Source organism: Bactrocera neohumeralis, chromosome 6 (assembly GCF_024586455.1).
Source record: "Bactrocera neohumeralis isolate Rockhampton chromosome 6, APGP_CSIRO_Bneo_wtdbg2-racon-allhic-juicebox.fasta_v2, whole genome shotgun sequence".
Taxonomy (NCBI): domain Eukaryota; kingdom Metazoa; phylum Arthropoda; class Insecta; order Diptera; family Tephritidae; genus Bactrocera; species Bactrocera neohumeralis.
Window position 1 is genome coordinate 60,757,254 of NC_065923.1, and position 22,215 is coordinate 60,779,468.

The 22,215-nt window shown below is 37.4% G+C and overlaps 1 protein-coding gene across 1 annotated transcript; it reads right to left on the bottom strand.

Moving 5' to 3' along the window:
* Window positions 1-17,642: 17,642 nt before the first annotated feature.
* LOC126763196 (serine-arginine protein 55-like) lies at window positions 17,643-18,883 on the bottom strand. The gene has a single exon (XM_050480491.1). The coding sequence runs from the start codon at window positions 18,881-18,883 to the stop codon at window positions 17,732-17,734; it is 1,152 nt and encodes a 383-aa protein (XP_050336448.1). The 3' UTR covers window positions 17,643-17,731.
* Window positions 18,884-22,215: the final 3,332 nt, after the last annotated feature.

The following is a 22,215-nucleotide window of genomic DNA, read 5'->3' on the forward strand; positions in this document are numbered from 1 at the left end:
ATGTAGATGTAATGAATTTACTCCTAACCACTTTTATTCAATAAAATGAAGAGCATATACTTGTACGTTCAGTAAGTTCCTTGTAAATTTATTAGATTTGCTGTATGATATTGCATATATGCAAAGTTACGTAACTCTGTTGCTAGAAACACGGCAATCATAACATTTTCAGAAAATGGTTCTTACTCACGAACTAAAGCTTTTTATTTGACCACCATCAACGTCTTGAATTTGCCAATTTTGCCTTGGAACAACTTGAAAACGATAACGATTTTTTAAGAAAATCGTTTTCTCCGATGAGGCTCACCTTCATAAAGGAGGATTAACTGAAATGATAGTATAGTTGTTTATAACTGTAATATCTTTTATATTATATTATTATATAAAATTTAATGTTCTTTTCCCATTGAAGTTACAATTCTATTTGGAGTTGAAACAGTGAACTTACTAACAAAGAAAACTAGTTAACAGCGAAATGGATTTATAAGTTTTAGTGCCATTCCTCCAACACACAGCTCATATAACCGATTCACACCTGAACTGCTAAGCCATCGTACAATGAATGAAACAAACTGGGGCTACGTCGCGAGTAAGAGACGAATTATCCGGCCAGCAATGCAAATTTTGTTGTGTTTATTGAGCTCGAACTTTTGGGGCCGCACAAAAATGTCTGCAGCGGCCAACCAACTAACCAACCGGCTTGCCGGTATCCTTCCGTATTGAGCCACATAACTCAAACATTCAGCATACAGTCGAAGCTGTCAGTCTTGCCATTCGCCGGAGCCAGGCGAGTCGCCAGTGAACCGCAGCGTCGTAACAGGAATTAATTTTCAATTTTTGCGCGAAAAGCCGTTGCCACTTCCATGGCAGTCAGGCGGGAAATAAAACTTGTTGCCCCGACGGCGATCCCTGTTTGCCTTGAGTTCGCTGACGGAGTTTTAGCTGCCGCTGCAGCTTTTATTGCGTCGCACTTGGGCTGTTGGCAGTGCTTGTAAATGTCTGCGCATTGCTGCAGCAAATTGGCATCTCAAACCTTTGGGTGTGGCCGCAAAGCGGAATGATGACGCTGATGACTGAAGCGCTGGTAGGGTAGCCTGACGGTTGGTTGTTGTTACCAACCGTTGACTGAGGTGCTGCAGTGAAGAGCTCTCGAAATTGATTGCAATTTTGCGAGCAGTGTTTGAAGTGTTTCGCGAGTACGCATATGAGTCTTTGTGTGTGTGAATCTACGCGAAATTGAGGTTAAGTACTCCGTGATGCCGCACAACATTGCCACATCACTCGGAGTGGTGGAATGGCATAATACCGTTGTATTGCCAACAGACACACACAATTATGCGTGTTTGTCTGCATGTTCCAACAAAGAGAACATATACTCACAATCTTGTGTATGTATGCGGACAAAATGGAAAGGCAAAGTGAGAGTACCAAACAACAACAAATGCTTTGCTCCTTGGCTCAATCAGTGGATCCAAACAGAAATTAAAAGCAAAGTTACTTTTTGGATAGGATGCAAGGCGGTATAAACACACCTCCACTTGCTTTTAAAAGCATCGTTGCACTGAGAGAAATACGACGTAAGTAGGCTGATATCCAATGAAATTAATTGCGGATGTTTCAGAAACGAAAAATGAATAAATGAATAAAGGTAAATATTTGTACGAAGAGTATTACAACTTGTGCAATAGTTCTTTGATTAGAACTCGATCGCAAGTCAGTTGTTAAAGATTGGAAAAAGTAAGAAAACACTGTCTTCTTCAATGCCCTCTTGGCGAAAATACTTACCCTGAATATCACATCGTCAGGCAACCAGATGTACTAGTGGGAACAGATATGAAACATCTCTATAGATTTATCATGATTGAAAGGGGTTCGAGACTTATCAGTATGAATCGTTACAAGATCAGCCTATAGGAAGTTTTTTGGCTTTATAAAAAACTGTCCGTTGCAGTCCAAACGGGATCTATGCCATATTTTTAGGGATCAGTAGTTGAACTTAACTTCACCTAATTCAACTATAATTGTAATATTTTAGCATGAACGAGACAGTACAATACTCGTATACGTAGATTGCGAATTCCAGAAAAATTATAAAATAACTTATTTCATTTTTTAGGCAATATACATACCTACATACATATTCGTCGTTCTAATGTGTTCTTAGCATTAACCGTCTTTTATCTGCAATCACTATGGCATTGATTTGGATAAATCATTTGATTGGTATTTTTATACTCTCGCAACAAAGTTGCTAAGGAGAGTATTATAGTTTTGTTCACAAAACGGTAGTTTGTAAGTCCTAAAACTAAAAGAGTCAGATATAGGGTTATGTATACCAAAGTGATCAGGGTGACGAGTAGAGTTGAAATCCGGATGGCTGTCTGTCCGTCTGTCCGTCCGTGCAAGCTGTAACTTGAGTAAAAATTGAGATATCATGATGAAACTTGTTACACGTATTTCTTGGTTTTATAAAAAAGTTAAGTTCGAAGATGGGCAAAATCGGCCCACTGCCACGCCCACAAAATGGCGAAAACCGAAAACCTATAAAGTGTCATAACTAAGCCATAAATAAAGATATTGAAGTGAAATTTGGCACAAGGGATCGCATTTGGGAGGGGCATATTTGGACGTAATTATTGTGGAAAAGTGTGCGTGGCCCCGCCCCCTACTAAGTTTTTTGTACATATCTCGGAAACTACTATAGCTATGTCAACCAAACTCTATGTAGTCGTTTCCTTCAGGCATTTCCATATACCGTTCAAAAATGGAAGAAATCGGATAATAACCACGCCCACCTCCGATACAAAGGTTATGTTGAAAATCACTAAAAGTGCGTTAACCGACTAACAAAAAACGTCAGAAACACTAAATTTTACGGAAGAAATGGCAGAAGGAAGCTGCACCCAGGCTTTTTTTTAATTGAAAACGGGCGTGGCGTCGCCCACTTATGGACCAAAAACCATATCTCAGGAACTACTAGACAGATTTCAATGAAATTGATTGAATTGAATTGATGATCGGTATATAATATTTTCTTAACACCCTGATGACATGTACGAAATATGAGTGAAATCGGTTCACAACCACGCCTTCTTCCAATATAACGCTATTTTGAATTCCATCTGATGCCTTCTCTGTATAATATACACATTAGAAACCAATGATGATAGCGGAATAAAACTTTACACAAATACGGTATTTGAAAAATATGTAAATGACGGATAATGAAATCTCGATTATTACTTTATCATGCGAGAGTATAAAATGTTCGGTGACACCCGAACTTAGCTCTTCCTTACTTGTTTCAACAAAGGTTTAGAATCACTGAGCGTTTACAAAACACAATTTTCAATTTTCTTGAAAGCCTAAGGCTCCAACCGGAACCAAAAAGTGGAGGATAAAACTAAACGACACTAACTTCATCTGAACACAAGTGAATCTATATAATCTATACATAGTTGTCTTCTGTACAAAATAACATTTTTGCTAACACTTTAAACAAGAAAAAGATGGTTTGATGATTATATCGTCTCATTTCTAATTCACCAAACGGGATCAGATTCCGTATTGCTTCATGGACATATGGCTTTTATACGGGAGTAGACTAATAGAAGACCTTAAAATAGGTGGGCAAAAACGGACTTGTTAAGAATGGCATTTAAATTAAAGCTTTAGGTTCTCGGCCGCAGTTTTTCTAACCCTCCGACTTTGTATATTCGCTAACGTACTAGTAAATTTCATTCAAAAGTATTTGAAGTGGTTTGAAGATTTTGTTTGAAAAAGTGTCTAACTTTTTAATACGAGTATGTTTTGCAGTGTATGCTTCCACCAAAATATGTGTGCGCTTCAATTGTTCCCCACAACAAGAACACCGGATTGCAGCTACCTCTCGCGCTTAACGCTTATAAGCCGCCACCGCCACAATTACTACTTTGGCAACAAATTTTCTACAGCAACAATCCAATGAGTCTGTCACCACTCAGCAGTCACCGAACGGTGCATTCATTAGGCCTTTTTTTTGGGCGAACATCAAAAAAAAAATCACACACACAAGAGGAAAATTAAATGAAAAGTGTAAAGTGACGACAGGCGTCTGAGCTGACACCGGATGAATGGTGCCTTCAATAACCGAGTTGGTGTCGTCTTTTGGCCTCGCGGTGTATACGCGTGTTCTTCCGGCTGGTGGCTTCGTAGGCGCAACAATTTGTAGCGTGAAGAGTACTCAGTCTGACAGTCGTTTAAGTATCTCAATTTGTATTGTAGGGATGTATGTATATGTGTACGAAGTTGTAAGGTTATGTGTTCCTGTGTGTTGGTAACGGCCGGAAATGCAATAAGACCCCTTAGTTGGCGCTTGACGCACTCAACTGCAACTGAAACTCAAATTACAACGCGCAGGTAGCGCTTGTTGTAAGGGCGATTGTGGAAGCAGGCAGCTTTCTGCAATATCATCCCTGCGCATCAGCTCTACAACTTTAACTCAAATTCCGTTTGCAACAGCAACAACGTCAATTCCGCACTCGGTGGACTTCAACGCTCATTTCGGTTTGTGACTCCAGTAATAGCCATTATAGGTGGTTGTTGTTGTGGCAATAACTTTTGTAGTCAATTTTATTATAATTTTTTTTGCAACACGACCGAATCGCATGCAATTCGTAGAAATCCAATTAAATGTTTGTGGCAAGTGGAAATTTATTAGTGGCTTTATGGCCACGCCGCCACCGCCATCGTTTCCGCTTTTCAGCCGTTGAGCCACACCGGTGCGCAGTTGCTTGTAGCCTACACCGACTAGCCAACTGCTGTAAGCGCAAATGACTCGATCAGCGAACTTGTCGACGGGCGGACGAGGGGTTGAGGAGTCGCGCCTGTATTGGGTGCACAAGATGGCGATGTTGCATGTTTGCACGAAAAATCATTTGGTTGCAGTGCCGTTTTGTCATTTCGTGGTGGAGGGTGGAGAGCAGGAAAATTAAAACAAATAGCGACGCTGGTATGAGGCACCCAAAGTAACTGTGCATATATGCTGGAAATGTGAGAGTGCATTGCAGCTGTGTGTGTGGAAGCATCTTCGTAGCACGCGCACGAGCTCTATAAATTAGCATCAGACGGTATCGAGGCATAAGGAAGTGGCCATACGGCAGGCGCTGTGAAGCGTAAGGCACTCCGAGAGGGGCACGGAGGCGCGCAACACGCCACGCAGAGTTTAATGGAATTTATGAATTGACTGCGCATACAGCTTCCGCGCCATTGAACTGTTGCAGGCGAAAGTCGAGTCCATTGCTTGCCGACTGCCGTAATTTATACCAACAAACCCGACCGCCCCTTCATTTTCCACCACCTCACGATTTAAACAATTTCGTGGTGCCAGCAACAAAAGCTCACTAATAGTTTATGCAACAGTGCAGTGACTGAGCGGTTGTTGTAATTATTATTGTAGTTGCTGTAGGCAATTAATTGTTTTTGCTTTGCCGCTGCAGCTGCAGGCCATTGGTGTCTAGCGCATTACTCTTTGTAGTTGTAAAGGCACAACTAAATTTACTATTTTTATTGTTTTTGTTTCCATATGTTTGTTGTTTTTGTTGTTAGCGCTACGGCGTCTGCCATAGTTATCCATTATTATTTCTATTGTTTGCTGCCAACTTGGCAATTATTCGGACTGCCGTCGTTGTTTTTGTTCTTTTGTTGTTGTTTCTGCGCTTCACTACCTCCAGCGACTTGTTGCTTTTCCTCATGCCACTTGCACAGCATTATGGCCGCGCTTTTTGGTTTATGACTTTCAAGTGTCTTAAGTGTTTTTGAGTTTTCCCCAAAAGTTTCTTCAGTTATTTGCTTGCTCATTGCCTGCTCTCTGGGCCAATCTTGGCTAACTTATCACTGCCGTTGGCGTTTATTGAAAACTAATTTGATATTTATGATTTTCGAAAAGCTTCTTTGGAATGTTCTAGTTTATTGATAACAAGCAAATATGCAGAGGAGTTTGAGTTGTTCAACTTTTGTTGACATTTTAAGCAAAATTTAGTTGGGGAAGTTTAACAAATAAGAATATTTAGAGCAAGGTGGTTAGATGTGGTCAGAAACGGAAAATTACTTAAAACATTTCATCGAACTTGTGGTAAAAATTATAAAAAAATTATTGTAAAATAAGTCGATGGGTAATATCTTCCTGGCGTGGTGTTCTTAGCAGACAATTTCGAGTTCATGCTTCTATTAGTCGGTTATATTTAATAATTGTTGTGGTTTTCGGCAATGTATCAACAGGTAAAAATATCCAAAGCTGCTGCTGAGATGACAATCCTTTACTTTTATGAGGGAGAGAGAGACTTCAGGTCTAGTAGTTTATAGTAGTATAGACACCAACAACGAGAACAGCTTTTCTTTGAAAAGCGTACGTCTGGAAAATGTTTGTGGATGGTATACTGTAATAGCCAATCAAGCACAATATTGGTTTCATCGGCTCCATTCCGCTAATTTTGAAGTCATAACTGCAGACAAATGTTAAAAATATCAATAAAAAGAGAAACTCGTTTGGAACTATTTAAATAAGGCTGGAGCAATTTAGGGCAATTGTGTAACCAGCTGCTTCCAGTTGGACCAGCACATCTGCCTTTTCATTTTCTTCTATTTCGATAGGGCTGAGTACCCAGATAATGTTAAAATTACTTACCAGGTGATATTAAACTTACTTATTGTCTGCTCGTATAACCTAACGCAATGATACTTAATATTAACGTCGAATAGCCTTAATTCCCGCTTGGCTATTCACTAGAATGTTTATGGATTTGCTGGTTAGGGAGAAGACTACTTGGTAATTTCTGCCTGTAAAACCGAATTGTAGCCATTTAGTTTGAAGACACCTTCTGTTTTGGGATTACTACAGAAGAAACACCTGTTCCTGTTTCACCATTGTTCCGTCAGTGCTGATCCATCAGAGAATGTGTAGATTTCGGCGATGGAACTTTCAGTCACGGAACCATTAGTCCAATCTTGTCTATTGCAGAATGAAAATCATGTGTTTAAGTCCTTTTAGGTCTCCATTGTTCAGTCGCGACGCCAACTTAGCCTGAATTCATTAACTATTTTAGGTATGGTACCATACTCGTGATGACGTCTAGTCTGGGTTCAATGGTCTAAGGTCGTGAGCCGGCTGACCGTAAGCATTTTCATATACATCACTTGTATGTATATTGACCGGATTTCGTGAACAACCTTCAGAACCTTTGTTAAGGTTTGTTTCATGAGTGTAATACCGCACTTTTTTGATCACATCCACCATACCACCGCACCATACATGAGTAGATTACTTTTGTGTAGAGTCAATAGACCATGTGGGTCGTAATCTCCACTTTTCGGCAATGGCTTTTATGCAGGAAATCTAGATTCGAAAGGTTTTGAAGCCCTACTCTCAATGTGTTCTTTCCAGCTGCGTTGAAGGGCAAGTACAGTGCTCCAAAAGCAGTAGCAGAGATAAGCAACTCTAGAAGGAGTTTATTTAAACATTTGCCAGTTTGAATGATTGGAACGACCAGATTGAAATTCCACCAAATTACATTGATTTTTGTATTATATGCAGATCCTTGTCTAGAAAACGGGTCATAAAAGTTGCTGGGTTCCAGAGTTAAGCAACGTCAAACATAGTTTTTAACGGTGGGGTAATCAAGTGTCTGTCCTCGGGGAAAGGGTAAGTCCTGACCCAGCAACCATTTCTGTAAATGGAGCACCTCTGCCTAAGAATTCCGTTTGCCCTATGCCGCATTGCTGGAAATTTTCTTCTTATCTGTACCTAAAACTGATGGCCCATTACTGTCTCTTTCAGCCGCGCCATTGCAATAGGCGTGATACTTCGATCTTTTTGAACATTTAGTAACCTCAGAAGTTCGTACTCCTTTACCTGAGTCCGAAAGTTATTTTTTTTTGGCCACAGGGCCTCATTCATCTTAATTTAGTTCTGGATCCAGCGGTTAATTGTGTTTGGTGGGCTTTGCAGTGATACGATTACTCCCATCTATGAATGAAGCTAAGTTACAGCTTCTCACTCAAGTTACAGACTTGTGACGGACCGACAGATAGTCACCCGAATTTCAGATCGTCTTGTTTTCCTGATCTTTTACATAGCCCTATATATATCTCGCTTATTTTTATGTCATTCGTACAACGGTTAGGTCAACAAATCTATTAAAATCTGTTGTGTGTGATTGCAAATATCTAATATGTCTCTTCTCCTCTTTAGTTCAAATATTTAAGGCTTAAAAAGAATTGCATAAATTATACCCTTAAGCTTTATGTATCAATAAGTTAGAACGAGTTTTGACTTTGAGTTAGAAGCTCCGATCTCAAGAATTGATCTGCATTATCTCCTTTAAAAGCACGGTATCAAACTGTAAAGTTAAGCTAAATCAACAAACTAATCCGAAGCTCTGTAATTTTGATCTAGTCTAATTACTTACTTAAAAGGCCAAATATTGATAGAAAGATGTGCACATTTACTTCACATTGCCTTAGGCGTTAAAGTGCTCAATGACTTCTTAATGATATGGAACTAATGTGAGACCTAGAAAATAAAAGGTCGACACGTTCGAAATTGAGGTCAACCCTTACATAACTCCTTTCAAGCGTACAGTAATTAAATTCTAAGTTGCTTACTTACTTAAATTGATTGCAGTTGTAAAGACTGGATATACAGTTAATTAATTGTAGCCACCTCTGCTTATAAAATGGAATAAGAAAGCCTCAAACAGAAGCAGTAGAAGAACGACAGTCTGACAATAACAATCTCCTTGATCTATCTTTGAAGAAGCTTACGACCAAACGCATCCACAATGGAGTTTTCAAAAAAAGATTTTTACGGTCGAGAATTTCATGGCTCAGTTCATATGTAAACTGTTATGGCGTAACCTCAAATGTGAAGTTTAGTACACAACACAAAAATTACAAAATACCCTCAGTTACACATTACATAATTGAATCATTAAGAAAATTACCGCTACGGGCACTAACAGTATTTGAAACCAATATCCTCTTAAAATGCAAATCGGAGAAGTTTACTGCTACAAATATGCAACGTGCAACAAGCAGCATTCTTGCAAAAAATTTTCAACTATCATTACATCATCACTCAAACATTTTTGCAAAAGAAAAACAACAAATTGTGGCAAAAATTTTGTGAGAATGCACAAAGTGTATGTCTGTCTGTTGGTGTATCGGCTCGTTGTCAAAGGCATGCAACAGCAGCATAACAATATTTTGATACTTTTGTTAAGAGGTAAATTGCTATTGTAATATGAGCACATGACACACACACAAATGCGGGTATAAGCGCAATTGCACTAGTGCGACAACAACAACAATAATAATGCAAACGTTGTATGCTGACTGCAATGGATGCCACAATGCCAGGGTTTACAAAATGAAAATAACTCGAGGCGACATTGTCGACAGAAATACTTTCTATTTGCCAATAGATACATGTGTATGTGTGTGAGTGCATACCATTGCAATCGAAATGTCCATCGATGAAGTACTACACTTTGCATATACGTGCGATGGTTCGTATGTATGTGTGTGCATTTTTTGGATAGAATCATGCGGCTCTTGCATATATGTCTGTGCGTGTATTTGCAAGTGTCAACACAATTCACACTATTATGACGTCAAGCCAACCGCAACAATCGTAATCCAAAATTCATCATAATATTCCAATTGTGAGAAGTGAAAATTGCTCGGCGCACACTCACATTTCCCCTTTTTTAAAGTGCATAAGCGGAGTGTAAACATTGTTGCAACTTTTGTATTTTTTCGTATTGCTTGTTGACGAAGCAAGTGGCTGCAATTTGAGAGGAAAAAACTTATGTGAAATGGAAGAATTTTTCTCTCACATCACTCATAAGTGATGGCGCACAGCAAAGAATTCACTGAGATATAAAATTCCCTACAACCTAAGTTGTGATCTCTGTTATCGCTAACGACTTTACATATCATTTACGAACCCTTACAATGAAAACATGGATATAAGTAATTTAAAAACCTCGCAACATTCGCATGTTCTTATAAACGCCATTGACCTATCTGAATCTTGATGGTAAGAGTCTGCCAAATTAATGATCGGCAATATTTCGATATCGATCACTTAACAATTGGAATCCACACAGTTATAGAGTAATTTTGTCAAGATTTCGAACACAAGTCCGTAATATTACCCTCGTACAATTTTACCTCCTGCTGACCTTACCGACATCTTCATAAAAGCATTAAAAAACATAGTAGCTCTATATTCCTTACAGGGTTAAACAGGAACATACATATACTTATAGTATATACATAAGCTATATATATATTTTTTTTTTGATATATTTTTATCGCTATATACATAACTACATCCTAGAACTAGTGATTGCTTGAGTGTTAAGTTCTCTTTCTAACGTCGGTGGAATCTTATGAGAAGTTTCCAAAGTATATTCACAGATTTTATATTGTGTTCCGCGACACAGTCTTCTTTAGAATCGAAATTTATAAAATTTTGGAATTTTTCGGGTTAGATACATATATAGTTAGTCGTGCCCAGGTGTTTCCAGGTTGTCTCCGCGTGCCCCGCCCTAAAAAAGCTCGCATGAGCAAGTCGATGGTGAAAACGATGATTATTGCCTTTTTTGATAGCCGTGGAATCATCCACAAAGAATTCGTTCCACCGGGGAAAACTGTGAATCAAGTCTACTATTGCCAAGTACTCGAAAGATTGCGAAAATGAGTCAACAGGGTGCGCCCAGACATCGCTCGTAACTGGATCCTTCATCACGACAACGCGCCGAGCCACACCGCCTTCAGCGTGTCCCATTTTTTGGCCTCTAAAGGGATCGCCGTGTTGCAACAGCCGCCTTATTCGCCCGACATATCACCCTGTGACTTTTTTTGTTTCCTAAAACAAAATCGGTGGTCAAAGGAACCCCTTTTTGATTACGGACATCCAGGCGGCCGTGACGAGGGTACTCGCGGACATCCCAGTCGAAGCGTTCGAGAAATGTTACGAAGCATGGAAAATACACTGAAATCGCTGTATAGCTGCCCAAGGGGACTATTTTGAAGGGGATGGCAGAGTTGTAGAATAATTTTCAAATATACGGTTTTTTGGAATCAATCTCATTACTTAATTGTCATACCTCGTAGGTATACACTCCTCTTATCGACATTAATCGTCATCGGTTAAACATGTTTTGACCAACCACCAAATAAGTAACTCTTTTGTGTGGAGAGCGTTCTACATAAAAAATCGTTTAGAAAAGTATCTCTGAGCGAGGCGAATAGAACAAACATCTAGTGTGAACGAAATAGACTGGCATAATCATATACCGACACAAACGATAGTATTTTTCTCCGAAGTTGCATAAAACAAGAAAAAACAATAACTTCGGTTGCACCGCAGCTATAATTTCCCTTACATATACAAAATATTGTTATAGTGACTCATCTGAACAATATCTTCTTTTCGTGGACAAGAATTCGTGCAGAATTTGCTGTCGTCAAGTGAAAAAATTTCCATTTCAAACACTTGACTCTGATTGTTCTGTTTGTATGGCAACTATATGCTATATTGAAAACTTCTTCGAAGATTGCATCATTGTCTTAAGCAATATTTCATGCCATATTGCGTGAAGATGTTTCGTATGGCAGTTATACGCTATAATGATCCGAAATCGGCCATTCCGACAAATGAGCCCCTTCTTGATTAGAAAAGAACAGTTGCAAAATTCCAGATCGATACCTCAAATATTGAGAGACCAGTTTTTATACAAAGAGACAGACGGGCAGAAAGACAAACATGGCTAAATCGACTCAGCTTGTCATGGTGGTGGTGGCGTTACAAAAATCATTGCAAACTTAACAGGTGTAAAAATATCATCATGGTTCATCAATTGGGGAATCGGGTTCACCATCACCTAGTGTTATACTTTCACTGCCATTCAGCAGGCTGGAGAAGTCTTTCCTCCATATTTTCATTATACTCTAGTCATCAGTCACTAGATCACCTCTGGGGGTTCTACAAGGGTATGCTCCGGTCTTAAAAACTTCTGTTAGTCACCGCATTTTTCCTAGAATTTTGGAGCATTACGCTATCGGCCAGCTTATCAAGCTATTCGTATTTACGCATTTTGGCCTCTATTTTGTCTGCAAATGCGCCTCGCTTCCCACCTTGGCGTTAAAGTTGTCAAGCACGATTTTGACATCGAAGCGAGGGTAGTTCTTATAGGTGCGCTCATAAAAGACAAATTTGGTCACGCAAATCAGCGATATGTTGAAGAAATTCGCTTTCATGCGGATTGTGGCTAGACATTTCACCGAATTTGCGTTCGTTCATATTGCCTATAGTAAAGGCCTACTCAGTCCTTGTACCGTCCCTCGCAGCTAGACAGCGGCACCTTCCCTATTAATGGTCCGGATTTTCCAGGTACAAACCCTTAAATCGTAATCCTTAATGCGTTTGCAATAGTCGTCATTAAAAGGGGTCTCTCCTCCGTGACTATTTTTTCTTTGCATTTGGGGTGTTTATTACGTAGCGGGTTCCAAACCCAGCGTAGAAATCTGGGGAGAGATATTTTGCCTTCTCACTTTAGCTCGCTTTCAAACGGATGTTTTTTGGCTAGCCAGAGAATTGGTAAACTTGGTCTAAGACCGGAAATCTTGGGGCTACTTGACTCTAGACGCCAGAAATAACTTCACATCAAAACAAATCATCATCACTGAATGCTTACCTAGAACGCTTGCGGAATTAAGAATTTCATGATAATAAAGTGTAATTCATCAGTTATTTTCCATACTTTTTTGGCTTTCCGTAAGTTAAGCGTTAGAGGTTTTATATACATACATACATATGTATGTATGAATGTACGTACTATTAAAAAAATTGTGATTTTAGCTAAAAATAACCCCTTCTCGAACCACGGACGCCTATAAAATTTCTTTAATACTCGTTTCATGGCAGATTTTTTTTCTGGTTCACGATCTGATTTTCATATCATTGCAAGCTATTTTTAATTTAGCTTGCATTAGGACTTTCGTTTAAGATTAGCACAATGAATTGTGATTTAACCGAAAGCTCAAGGTTAAAGGAAAAGTAACGAGCAAAGGAAATCGGTTATGTATAAAGAAAGAAAAACATTTATGTTGAAAACCATGAAATGTACAAAAGCGAATCATTCTCATGCACAATAATTGTCTAATGCTCTATATGGGTTTTAATTTCAAACCCATTTTTGTGTTCAAAGAAAAAATAATTCATAAAAAGCTTGTCAAATTTTCAGTTTTATTTTGCCATCAAAGCAACGAGTTAGTTCAAAAAAGTTTGCAGTAGTTCAGTTTTTGTTTCATATAAGCTTTTTGGAATTTGCAGAGAGCAATTGAATTCACAAACAAAAAGTTTCATCTCAGCCAAGCTTACAATGTAATATATCTAACTCTCCTGAATAAAAACCTATTCACACTTTTACGTTTTTCCATTTTTTTACGAAAAGCTTTTTTGAATTTTAAACGATTCCAAGCTATCAAAATACATACCTCTCGCAGCATATGGTTATATAAAAGATTATGCTGCATACATTACACTATATGACTTTGCCACCCTTTCTTCCCCGTTCCCGCTCGTCCTCAGTTTGTACTTAAAAGCTGCAATTTTTTCAAAGGGAATTTATTCGACGTAGGAAAAGCCACAGCAAATGCAACAATTCGAAATAGCAGTAATGTATTACTAAAGGATTTGGCATTGTTTCCTCCATCTTTGTGCATACTTGAATGACTCGCAGACCGACTCAGCGCCTGGTTGACTGACTAACGTTATGACGAACATATCAAATATGCCGTTATACTATATTTTTGCACGCACTGCATAGCTTCTCTGCATATTTTTATGTATGTGTGTGTGCATGATTGTAGGGCTATGCATTTATGACTTTCTAGTATGCTGCGTATTTGCCTTTTCAAAACATTTTTCAATTTCACACAACAATGCCAATAAAAGGAGCGAAAGCCAAGCGCTTAAACTAGCAGAGAGCGGGCAGCGTGAGAGAGAACGAGCGAAAGTGTGTAGAGCCATTCAATAAAGGAAAATGTTATGAATGCAGTGCAATTGCATTTGCAAAACTCATTGTTAGTGACACGTAAAAATTCCATCGACATTTTCAATTTCACTGTCAATCGCCTCGGCATCAGCATCATCATCATCACCACCACCAAAGGCATCAACGCCAAATCATGCAAACAGCACATCATTTCTGTGAGCCATTGTGAAAAATGTAAAGTGCAGCGATTCAAGCGATTGAAGCAAAATGTATACTGAAATGCATTATTTATTATATAATAGTTCTGATTCATATATTATATTACAAATGTATGTATGTATGTTAGGATGTGCCATTTTGAGGCAACCTTTTTTTTCAACTGAAAAAACAGGCTCAAAACTTTCGAAATGTGTAAAAAAAAGTCACTCAAAGATGAGCTCTTAATACTAATATTAAGAGGTGCCTCTTTCAAATTTTCTGTTTTCCATATAAATTACATGGAAAAAAATCATTTTTTTTGTGATGGTTATTGTACGGAGGTTATTATATGTGCACGCGATGGCTGCGAGTAGGGATGGTAAACTCGATTCCGATTCTACTCGAAAATCGAGTTTTCTCGTAAAATAATCGATTTTTCGGAATCGATCGTCCGTAGTCGAAGTCGATTAAGAATCGATTCTTGACATTCGAAAAATCGATTACTTTACGAGAAAACTCGATTCTCGAGTAGAATCCGAATCGAGTTTACCATCCCAACTGGCAGCCATCGCGTGCACATATGTATAATAACCTCCGCAGAATAACCACCACAAAAAAAACGATTTTTTTTCATGTAATTTATATGGAAAACAGAAAATTTGAAAGAGGCACCTCTTAATATTAGTATTAAGAGCTCATCTTTGAGTGACTTTTTTTTTACACATTTCGAAAGTTTTGAGCCTGTTTTTCAGTTGAAAAAAAGGTTGTCTCAAAATGGCACACCCTAATGTATGTATATGAAAGGTATTTTTTGAATTCTGCCAAATTTTAGAAGAAAATTTGTGTTCTCCTGAAATCAATTAGACGAACTGTTTATAGACGAAAAAAATCGATTGTTTTCAATAATGCATACATATATACTAATTATCGGGGCTTACATTAGATGAAATTTATTGAAGTCACTGTTTTAGTTCATAAATTTTAAACGCATTTTTTTCAAAACTACTTTTTCAAATCCCGTGACAGTGAATCATTTCAAAACTACTAGACCTATTCATTTCAAACTTTGTACACATTTTTGGCATATAAAATACCTCCCCCAATCATTTAGTAATTTTTTTTTACAATCAGGGTGTTTTCCACGCACAAAATGGCGGAAATTTTTAGTGGAAATAGCAGTTTACACTTTAAATGGCCGGCAAAAATTTTTAAATGAACAAAATTATCAGAGAACGACCGGCGAAAGATTTGATTATTATCTGACAAATTTGTCTGGGTTTTTATTTTCGAATAAAATCCAGCCGAGTTATGGTGAATACCGCAAAGTGTTTTTTCTCAAGACGCTCTGGGAGAAGCTCTGTTACCGGCTTATGCTTCAAATATTATGTCATGAAAAAATTACCCTAGATTGCCAAAGGTATGCTAAATAATTCCGAATAAAATTACTCAATCCATATTTAAAAAATAAAAAAGTGTTTTTACCTTAAAATCCTTATTGAGTTGAAACGGGTCAAAACTTCCTTTATCTCCCATATAACTAGTAGAAAGATTTTCGAACTTCCTCGTGACAAAAGTGTGAGTTATCCAAAAAAAATTGAAAAATTGTGTTTTTCTAATGGTGCATATTTTTACCTAACTGTAATAAAACCGAATGTATACTTGCTCAGACCCATATAAATAACAATTCTTAAGCACCTGAAGGTATTTCTCCAGCTTTAATGTTCAATTACACTCGAACTTAGCCCTTCCTTACTTGTTTATTAATCGATTGATAAACAGATGTCAAGTTTTCACAAAAATATCTCCATAAAGTAATATGTAGAAGTAAATTTAGGGATAGGTGGCAACGGGAAGATAAAACAAACTTAAACGAATTTTTAAAATTGTGAGGTGGATATAGATATCTTACCAAAAAACTGATGCCATAACGTTCTTGACCGATTTCCGGACACGAACTCATTTCGAAGCCGTTCAACCGGGTTCACACCTTTCTTTAGCCTCTTGTTTTGATTCAGGATCATGGTAATAGACCCAAGTCTCATCCATAGTGATTATCCTTTTTAAAACCCTCCAAATGTTGGTGAGAAAGTCGCATTCGAATGTGTTTTTGTTCCATTGTTAGCGAATGCGGCACCCATTGTGCACACAGCTTTCTAAAACCTCAAATTAAAATATGGCTCACACTGCCTCATGAGATGTATAGAGCCTCCAGTAAATCTCTCTCAGTCAATCGACGATCTTCTAAAACCATATCCTGTATTTTGTCTTTGATTTCTGGTGTTGATGCGCTTTTTGGACGTCCTTCATGTGGATCGTCTTGAAGGCTTATACGACCACGTTTAAATTCAGCAACTCATCTTTCTACTGTTTTAATTGTAGGTGAACAATCATTATACACTTTTAACATTCGTTCGTGAATTTCTTTTGGTACGAAAAGTAAGAACTTTATCACCGTACGATATTCAGTTTTTGCCATTGTACATAAAAAAATACTGTTACAAAGCGATACAAAATGGCTTGTAAACAAAGAATTAATTGACAGATTGAAACCAAACTTCACATAAGTATTTACTTTCATTTGAAGAGTATACGAGCAATATAAAAAATGTGCTAGTAGCAACGCCCTCTCTTATCGTATGACAAAACTTATTGAAGAACAATAAATTATTTATTGTATCTTAAGTTGTAATTCTAGTAGCACTTCGTAAATTGTGGCCATTTCGATAAATTAAATATTTCAAATAAGCGGTACTTCTACACAAAAATACTTACAATTATAAGATTTTCTGAATTTCTTCTGCTTCGTAAGCATATATTACTTTATTGAAAGTGGTTTATACACTCAATTTCCCAGAATTAATTGTTTACTGCTCCAAACCATATCCAGCATAAGTCTTTCTCAATTGTATTTATTCAATAAGAATTAAACCGGTGGCAATTCTTCTAAAAATGCTTTCAACTGTGGTGAGCTGTTTCAACTATTTTCGGTTTTATATCTCGATTGCTTTAACATCACTCATAGAGTCAATTCTATATTTAATTAACTTTTTAAAATTTTTCTGCAAAACAGTTCTTAATCCAAACAGATAAGAACTGTTGCCTTCAAAAATTCTATCTTAAATTGTAGTTATTATTTTATTTCCTTGTGAGCTAAGATTTGACTTTAGTCTAAATTTCTAAACTTTTCCTAGTTCCCAAAATTTCATACCTTATATGTACATATACCATATATGTATATCTAACCACTGCTACTTGTGTGTACTTGAATAATTCAAGCAAACCAAATACAAAATTTACAGTTTTATATAAATATATTTATTTTTTTTTTATTTTTTTCTGTTTTTTATTTTTTTTTTACATATTTTATATTTTTTATTACAAATATCCTTTATTCAATATTTTCAAATTGCAAATTGTTTATACTTATCCATTAAAATATTTTGGTAGTCAGAAGGTACGGTATGGTTCCAAAGAAGATGTCAATACTTTGCTTATTTATCCACACTTTCACTCCTATTACGCGATGCTTTACCCTTTCTCGATGAAACTGAGCGGGATCGAGAGATGGAACGGTCGCGTGAATGATCACGAGATCCACGAGATGGTGAGCGTGAATCATGTCGTGAGCGCGATGATCGGTGCGATCTGGAACGAGAACGATCACGCTTACGAGAGTCACCACGTGACTTAGATACTGAGCGCGATTTGGAACGATCACGTCTACGAGAGTCATCGCGTGTTTTAGATGGTGAGCGCGATCTGGAACGATCACGAGAGCTACCTCGAGATTTGGATGGTGAGCGCGACCCATGTTTGGAACGCGATTGTCGTGGTGACTTAGAGCGTTCCCGTGAAGCATCTTTGCGTAAACGCTTGGGAGAGCGCGAGCGTGAACGTGATTTGCTGAGCTCACGAGATTTCTTTGTACGCGAACGTGAACGAGAACGCGATTTTACTGGTGACTTCGATTTTGAACGTGATTTCGAACGACTACGTGAACGTGACGAACGTGCAGATTTTGAGCGTGAACGACGACGTGAAACAGAGCGTGAATGTGAACGCGACCGACCACGACCGCCTCCACTTCGACCGCCGCGACGATCTTCAATTAAACGTATACGACGACCATTTAGCTCAGTATCATCCAACTTCTCTATGGCGCGCCGCATATCCGATGATGAGGCAAACTCTACAACACCTTCATTACGTCGTTTTTTGTGTGCATCACAGTAGGTCACTTCGCCGGCTGTCCGCACATAATCCTTTAGATCTTGCCAGCTCACGCTACTAGATAAGTTTTCCACAATCAAACGATATTCGGTGCGTTGTGGTGGACCAAAACGTGTATTTCTACCTCTTTCATTGTAACGTCCACCGCGACGGCCGCCATCATAACGATCGCGATTACTACCACGTGCTGTACTTTTCGCCTGTTCCACTGCGATTCTGCGGCCCATTAACTCTTTCCCGTTCATCTCATAAACGGCATCATCGGCATCACGTGAGTCCTCGAACTCTACAAAGCCATAACCATTCTTTAGCAAAATATCTCTTGTTCGACCGAAACCTTTGAAGAATCGTTCTAAATCTTTTTCCCGTACTCCATACGGCAATCCACCGACGTAAACTCTAGAGCTGCTCATACTTATGCTGCGTTCCTATATTTTTCTTACTTTGTGTCTGTTTATGTTAACGCCGCTTTGGTTGCTGACTGACTACAGACTTTCTGGGCAGAGTTCTCACTATTTAAGCAAAATGTTGCAGTGATGATAACGTGTGACCTTCATCTCTTTTTAAGTACCTTTTTCAGTAATAATTCAGGTAAATGCAACCGTATCCTTTCGAGCGCATTATTTCTTTTGTTTCCAAATACCTGTTTGGCTACCTGCTGTACCTTGAAAACAATGCAGGCGGAATGTCTTAATAGCGTTCAAGTTTCTTTGTAGACTCTGTTAATTTTCACATTGTGTAACTTTTTATAATATTATATCACTTTCATAGTGAAAATGCACTTTTTTCTAGGAATTGTATGTGGACCATCCCACAAACAGTAATCCTTTAAAAACAAAAAAGTTCAGCACATAATGAAAGTCGTGCATGGAATAAAAATTAGCATTATACTAAATAATTTTTTATAGATATTTATATATGATTATACATTGCATTATACAAAGAAATCTATAGCAAAATTAAGAAAATTTGGAGGCAAAAACTATGGAAGGTTCCATTAAAATATTTGCAACTCACTCAAATTTTTTCTCTAGATTTTGATTTTTCCATTTTTGGTCTCAACAACACAAATATACAATTTTTCAATATTTTCTTTGGTAAATTCTATTTACATATTTTTTTGCGAAACATTGACACGGCGCTGGTCTAATTCTCAGAATTAAGAGTTATTTATCTCTCTGCCACTTATTCGTAGTAGAGAACCCCTTTACATTGGTTCAGGTTATTCGCGAACGGTAAGGGTTGCAAATGCTTTTATATATTATTTCTTTAATTCTTTTTATATTGTCTCCTGCCGTTGTAACTTAATCATCTAACTTTTGAGAAGATAACACTACCACTTACTGAAATATAATGAAAAGTAAACCGATTTAATCTTCCGAACTGACTAAAGTAAAAACACAGAAAACAATTTCAAGGCGAATTCAAAAGAAAAATAATTACAAAAGATCTAGTTCATTTGTTTCAGAGTTTGAGTTTGTTTCTTGAACAACGTTTTAAGTCTTAACAAGTGTGTTTAATGCCAAAGCTATGAATTTGTTTGAGATATTTAATTTGATATCTTTATAGAAATTAATTTTACAACCTGCTGGTAATACAGAGAAAACCTGTAAAAGTTTTTAAACTTAATCTCAGCATAGCATTTATCGAACATTTGAAGTTATCTTATAAAACTTGTAATATCCATTTTCGTTAAGAAACATCAAAACAGAAATCAAAGGGAAAGAAATAAAAAGGTAAGCTCGGCCAAACATCTTGGACAAGCATCTAAACAGTAATGGAGTAAAGAATTCCCTATATATATACAAAGAGCTTTCCAAAGTAAAAAGGAATTTAAAAAAAAACAGAACAAATGTTTTTTTCAGCAAAATCAATTTATTTTATTCGAAATAGTCTCCAAAAGCATGTCAACAAGTGTTTTAGCTCGTTGGCCGGTATGGCCGCCAGTATGCCGGTGCAAGCCTTTTGAATGCCTCTACGTCTGCATAGCGCTTTCTTTTCATTTTATTCCAATGCATTTTTCCGAAAAGGAAGAAGTCGCACGGTGTCATATCAGGTGAATACGGGGATTGGTTAATGGTGAAAATGTGATTTTTGGTCAAAAAATCGTCCTTCGAATGTTGGATTCTGAGCAATATTTGGTCGTCAGTCAATTTGTGCGGAACAAACCGTGCACATTTCCATTAATTTCAATGATGATTTCGGCTGATTTTTGATGAATTCACTCACAGTTTCGATGAAATTTCCGGTGATCACCACTCGTGCACTCTGCTACGGGATAGGCAATCATCGCCATAAACGTGTTCCATCAATTGAAATGTTTCGGTAAAAGTTTTACCAATTTTAAAACAAAATTTAATGTTGGCTCTTTGTTCGAAGCTCATTTTCGCACCGATAACACAAACATACTGACACTTAAAACGCAATAACTTCAATTCCATTCTATGATACGTAATGAAATTCCCACTGGACAACTGATAAAGATAGCAGATTCTAACGCACTAGTCGACATATAGATGGCGCTACCAGCGGGCGCTAGATTCTAGATTCCTGTTTACTTTGGAACGCGCCTTGTAGACCTATAAGTGATAAAAAAAACTCGTTTTTTTAAGAGGCATTTTACTTAATTTCTAGAAGGAACTCCGCAAAAAGGCATCTGGTAAGCAACAGTTTTCTGCTTAAAATTATGTGAAATGCAAAGCCAAAAAAAGTATAATTGTTATAGATAGATGCAGGTAATGGTCAATGGATTAGTCAACTTTTTGACTTTTGACAAAATACCTGCTTTCCAAACAAAAAACTAGTTTCTTGTGAAAAAGTTTACACAAGACGAAATCGAAATTAATGTCAAAAACATATTTGTTCGATCATTACCTCAAAAACACAAATTTAGAAGGTCTTGTGACCGACTCTGAAAACATCGCTCCGAGAAAAGCGTTGTTACAAAATTCATGTACAAAAAAATAGTATAAAAAGTAATTGATTCTTTTAATTCTTAAGTGGATAGAATCTATTAAACTATACACAATTTCGATATTTCTTGATTGATGATTCAAAAACCCGCGTAATTCTTTCGTTAGATATCGACCGAATTTTTGGTGCCACTTTGAGTGAGCCATCTGAAACTTTTGCTTACCTGTGCTTTTTTCTTAAGCTAAAAAAACCATTTCGTAAACTTTGCAAGATTTGCATCGTTGTCTCATGTCATTCCATGAGTAATCTGCTCATTCCAAATGCCGCTAAAGAGTAAATACACCACACCTCTATATCTCACACCTGCAGTCAGACCATTGGAAAATTGTAAAAACTCAAGCTTAACATAAATATTATAAATTTATCCCAACTTGCATAGTGTCCGAAATTGTATTAATCAATCTAATGGATTAAAATTTGATAAAAGTCAATAGTTTTGTTCCTAAAACGAAAAACGATTACTCACAGGGGAAAGTACTGAGCTGTTAAAGCAAACTTTTTTTCTGGATGCGTTCAAGATAAAGTATTGCGAATAAACTAAACTGGATAAATTGAGCGGGGTAGCAGAGTATAAATGTTATCATTCAATATTGCGGTCAGTATAACTATTCAATGACTTTTCAACGAACATGAAAAAAGCAAAATTTTCCCTTTGGGGGAATACGGGATTGGTGGATAGCTTAGAAACAATGAGTTGTTATGTTAAGACACACTGTGTTAAAATAACAATTAGTCACAGAAACTGGTCAATGTTGAGTCATTCAAATAAAAG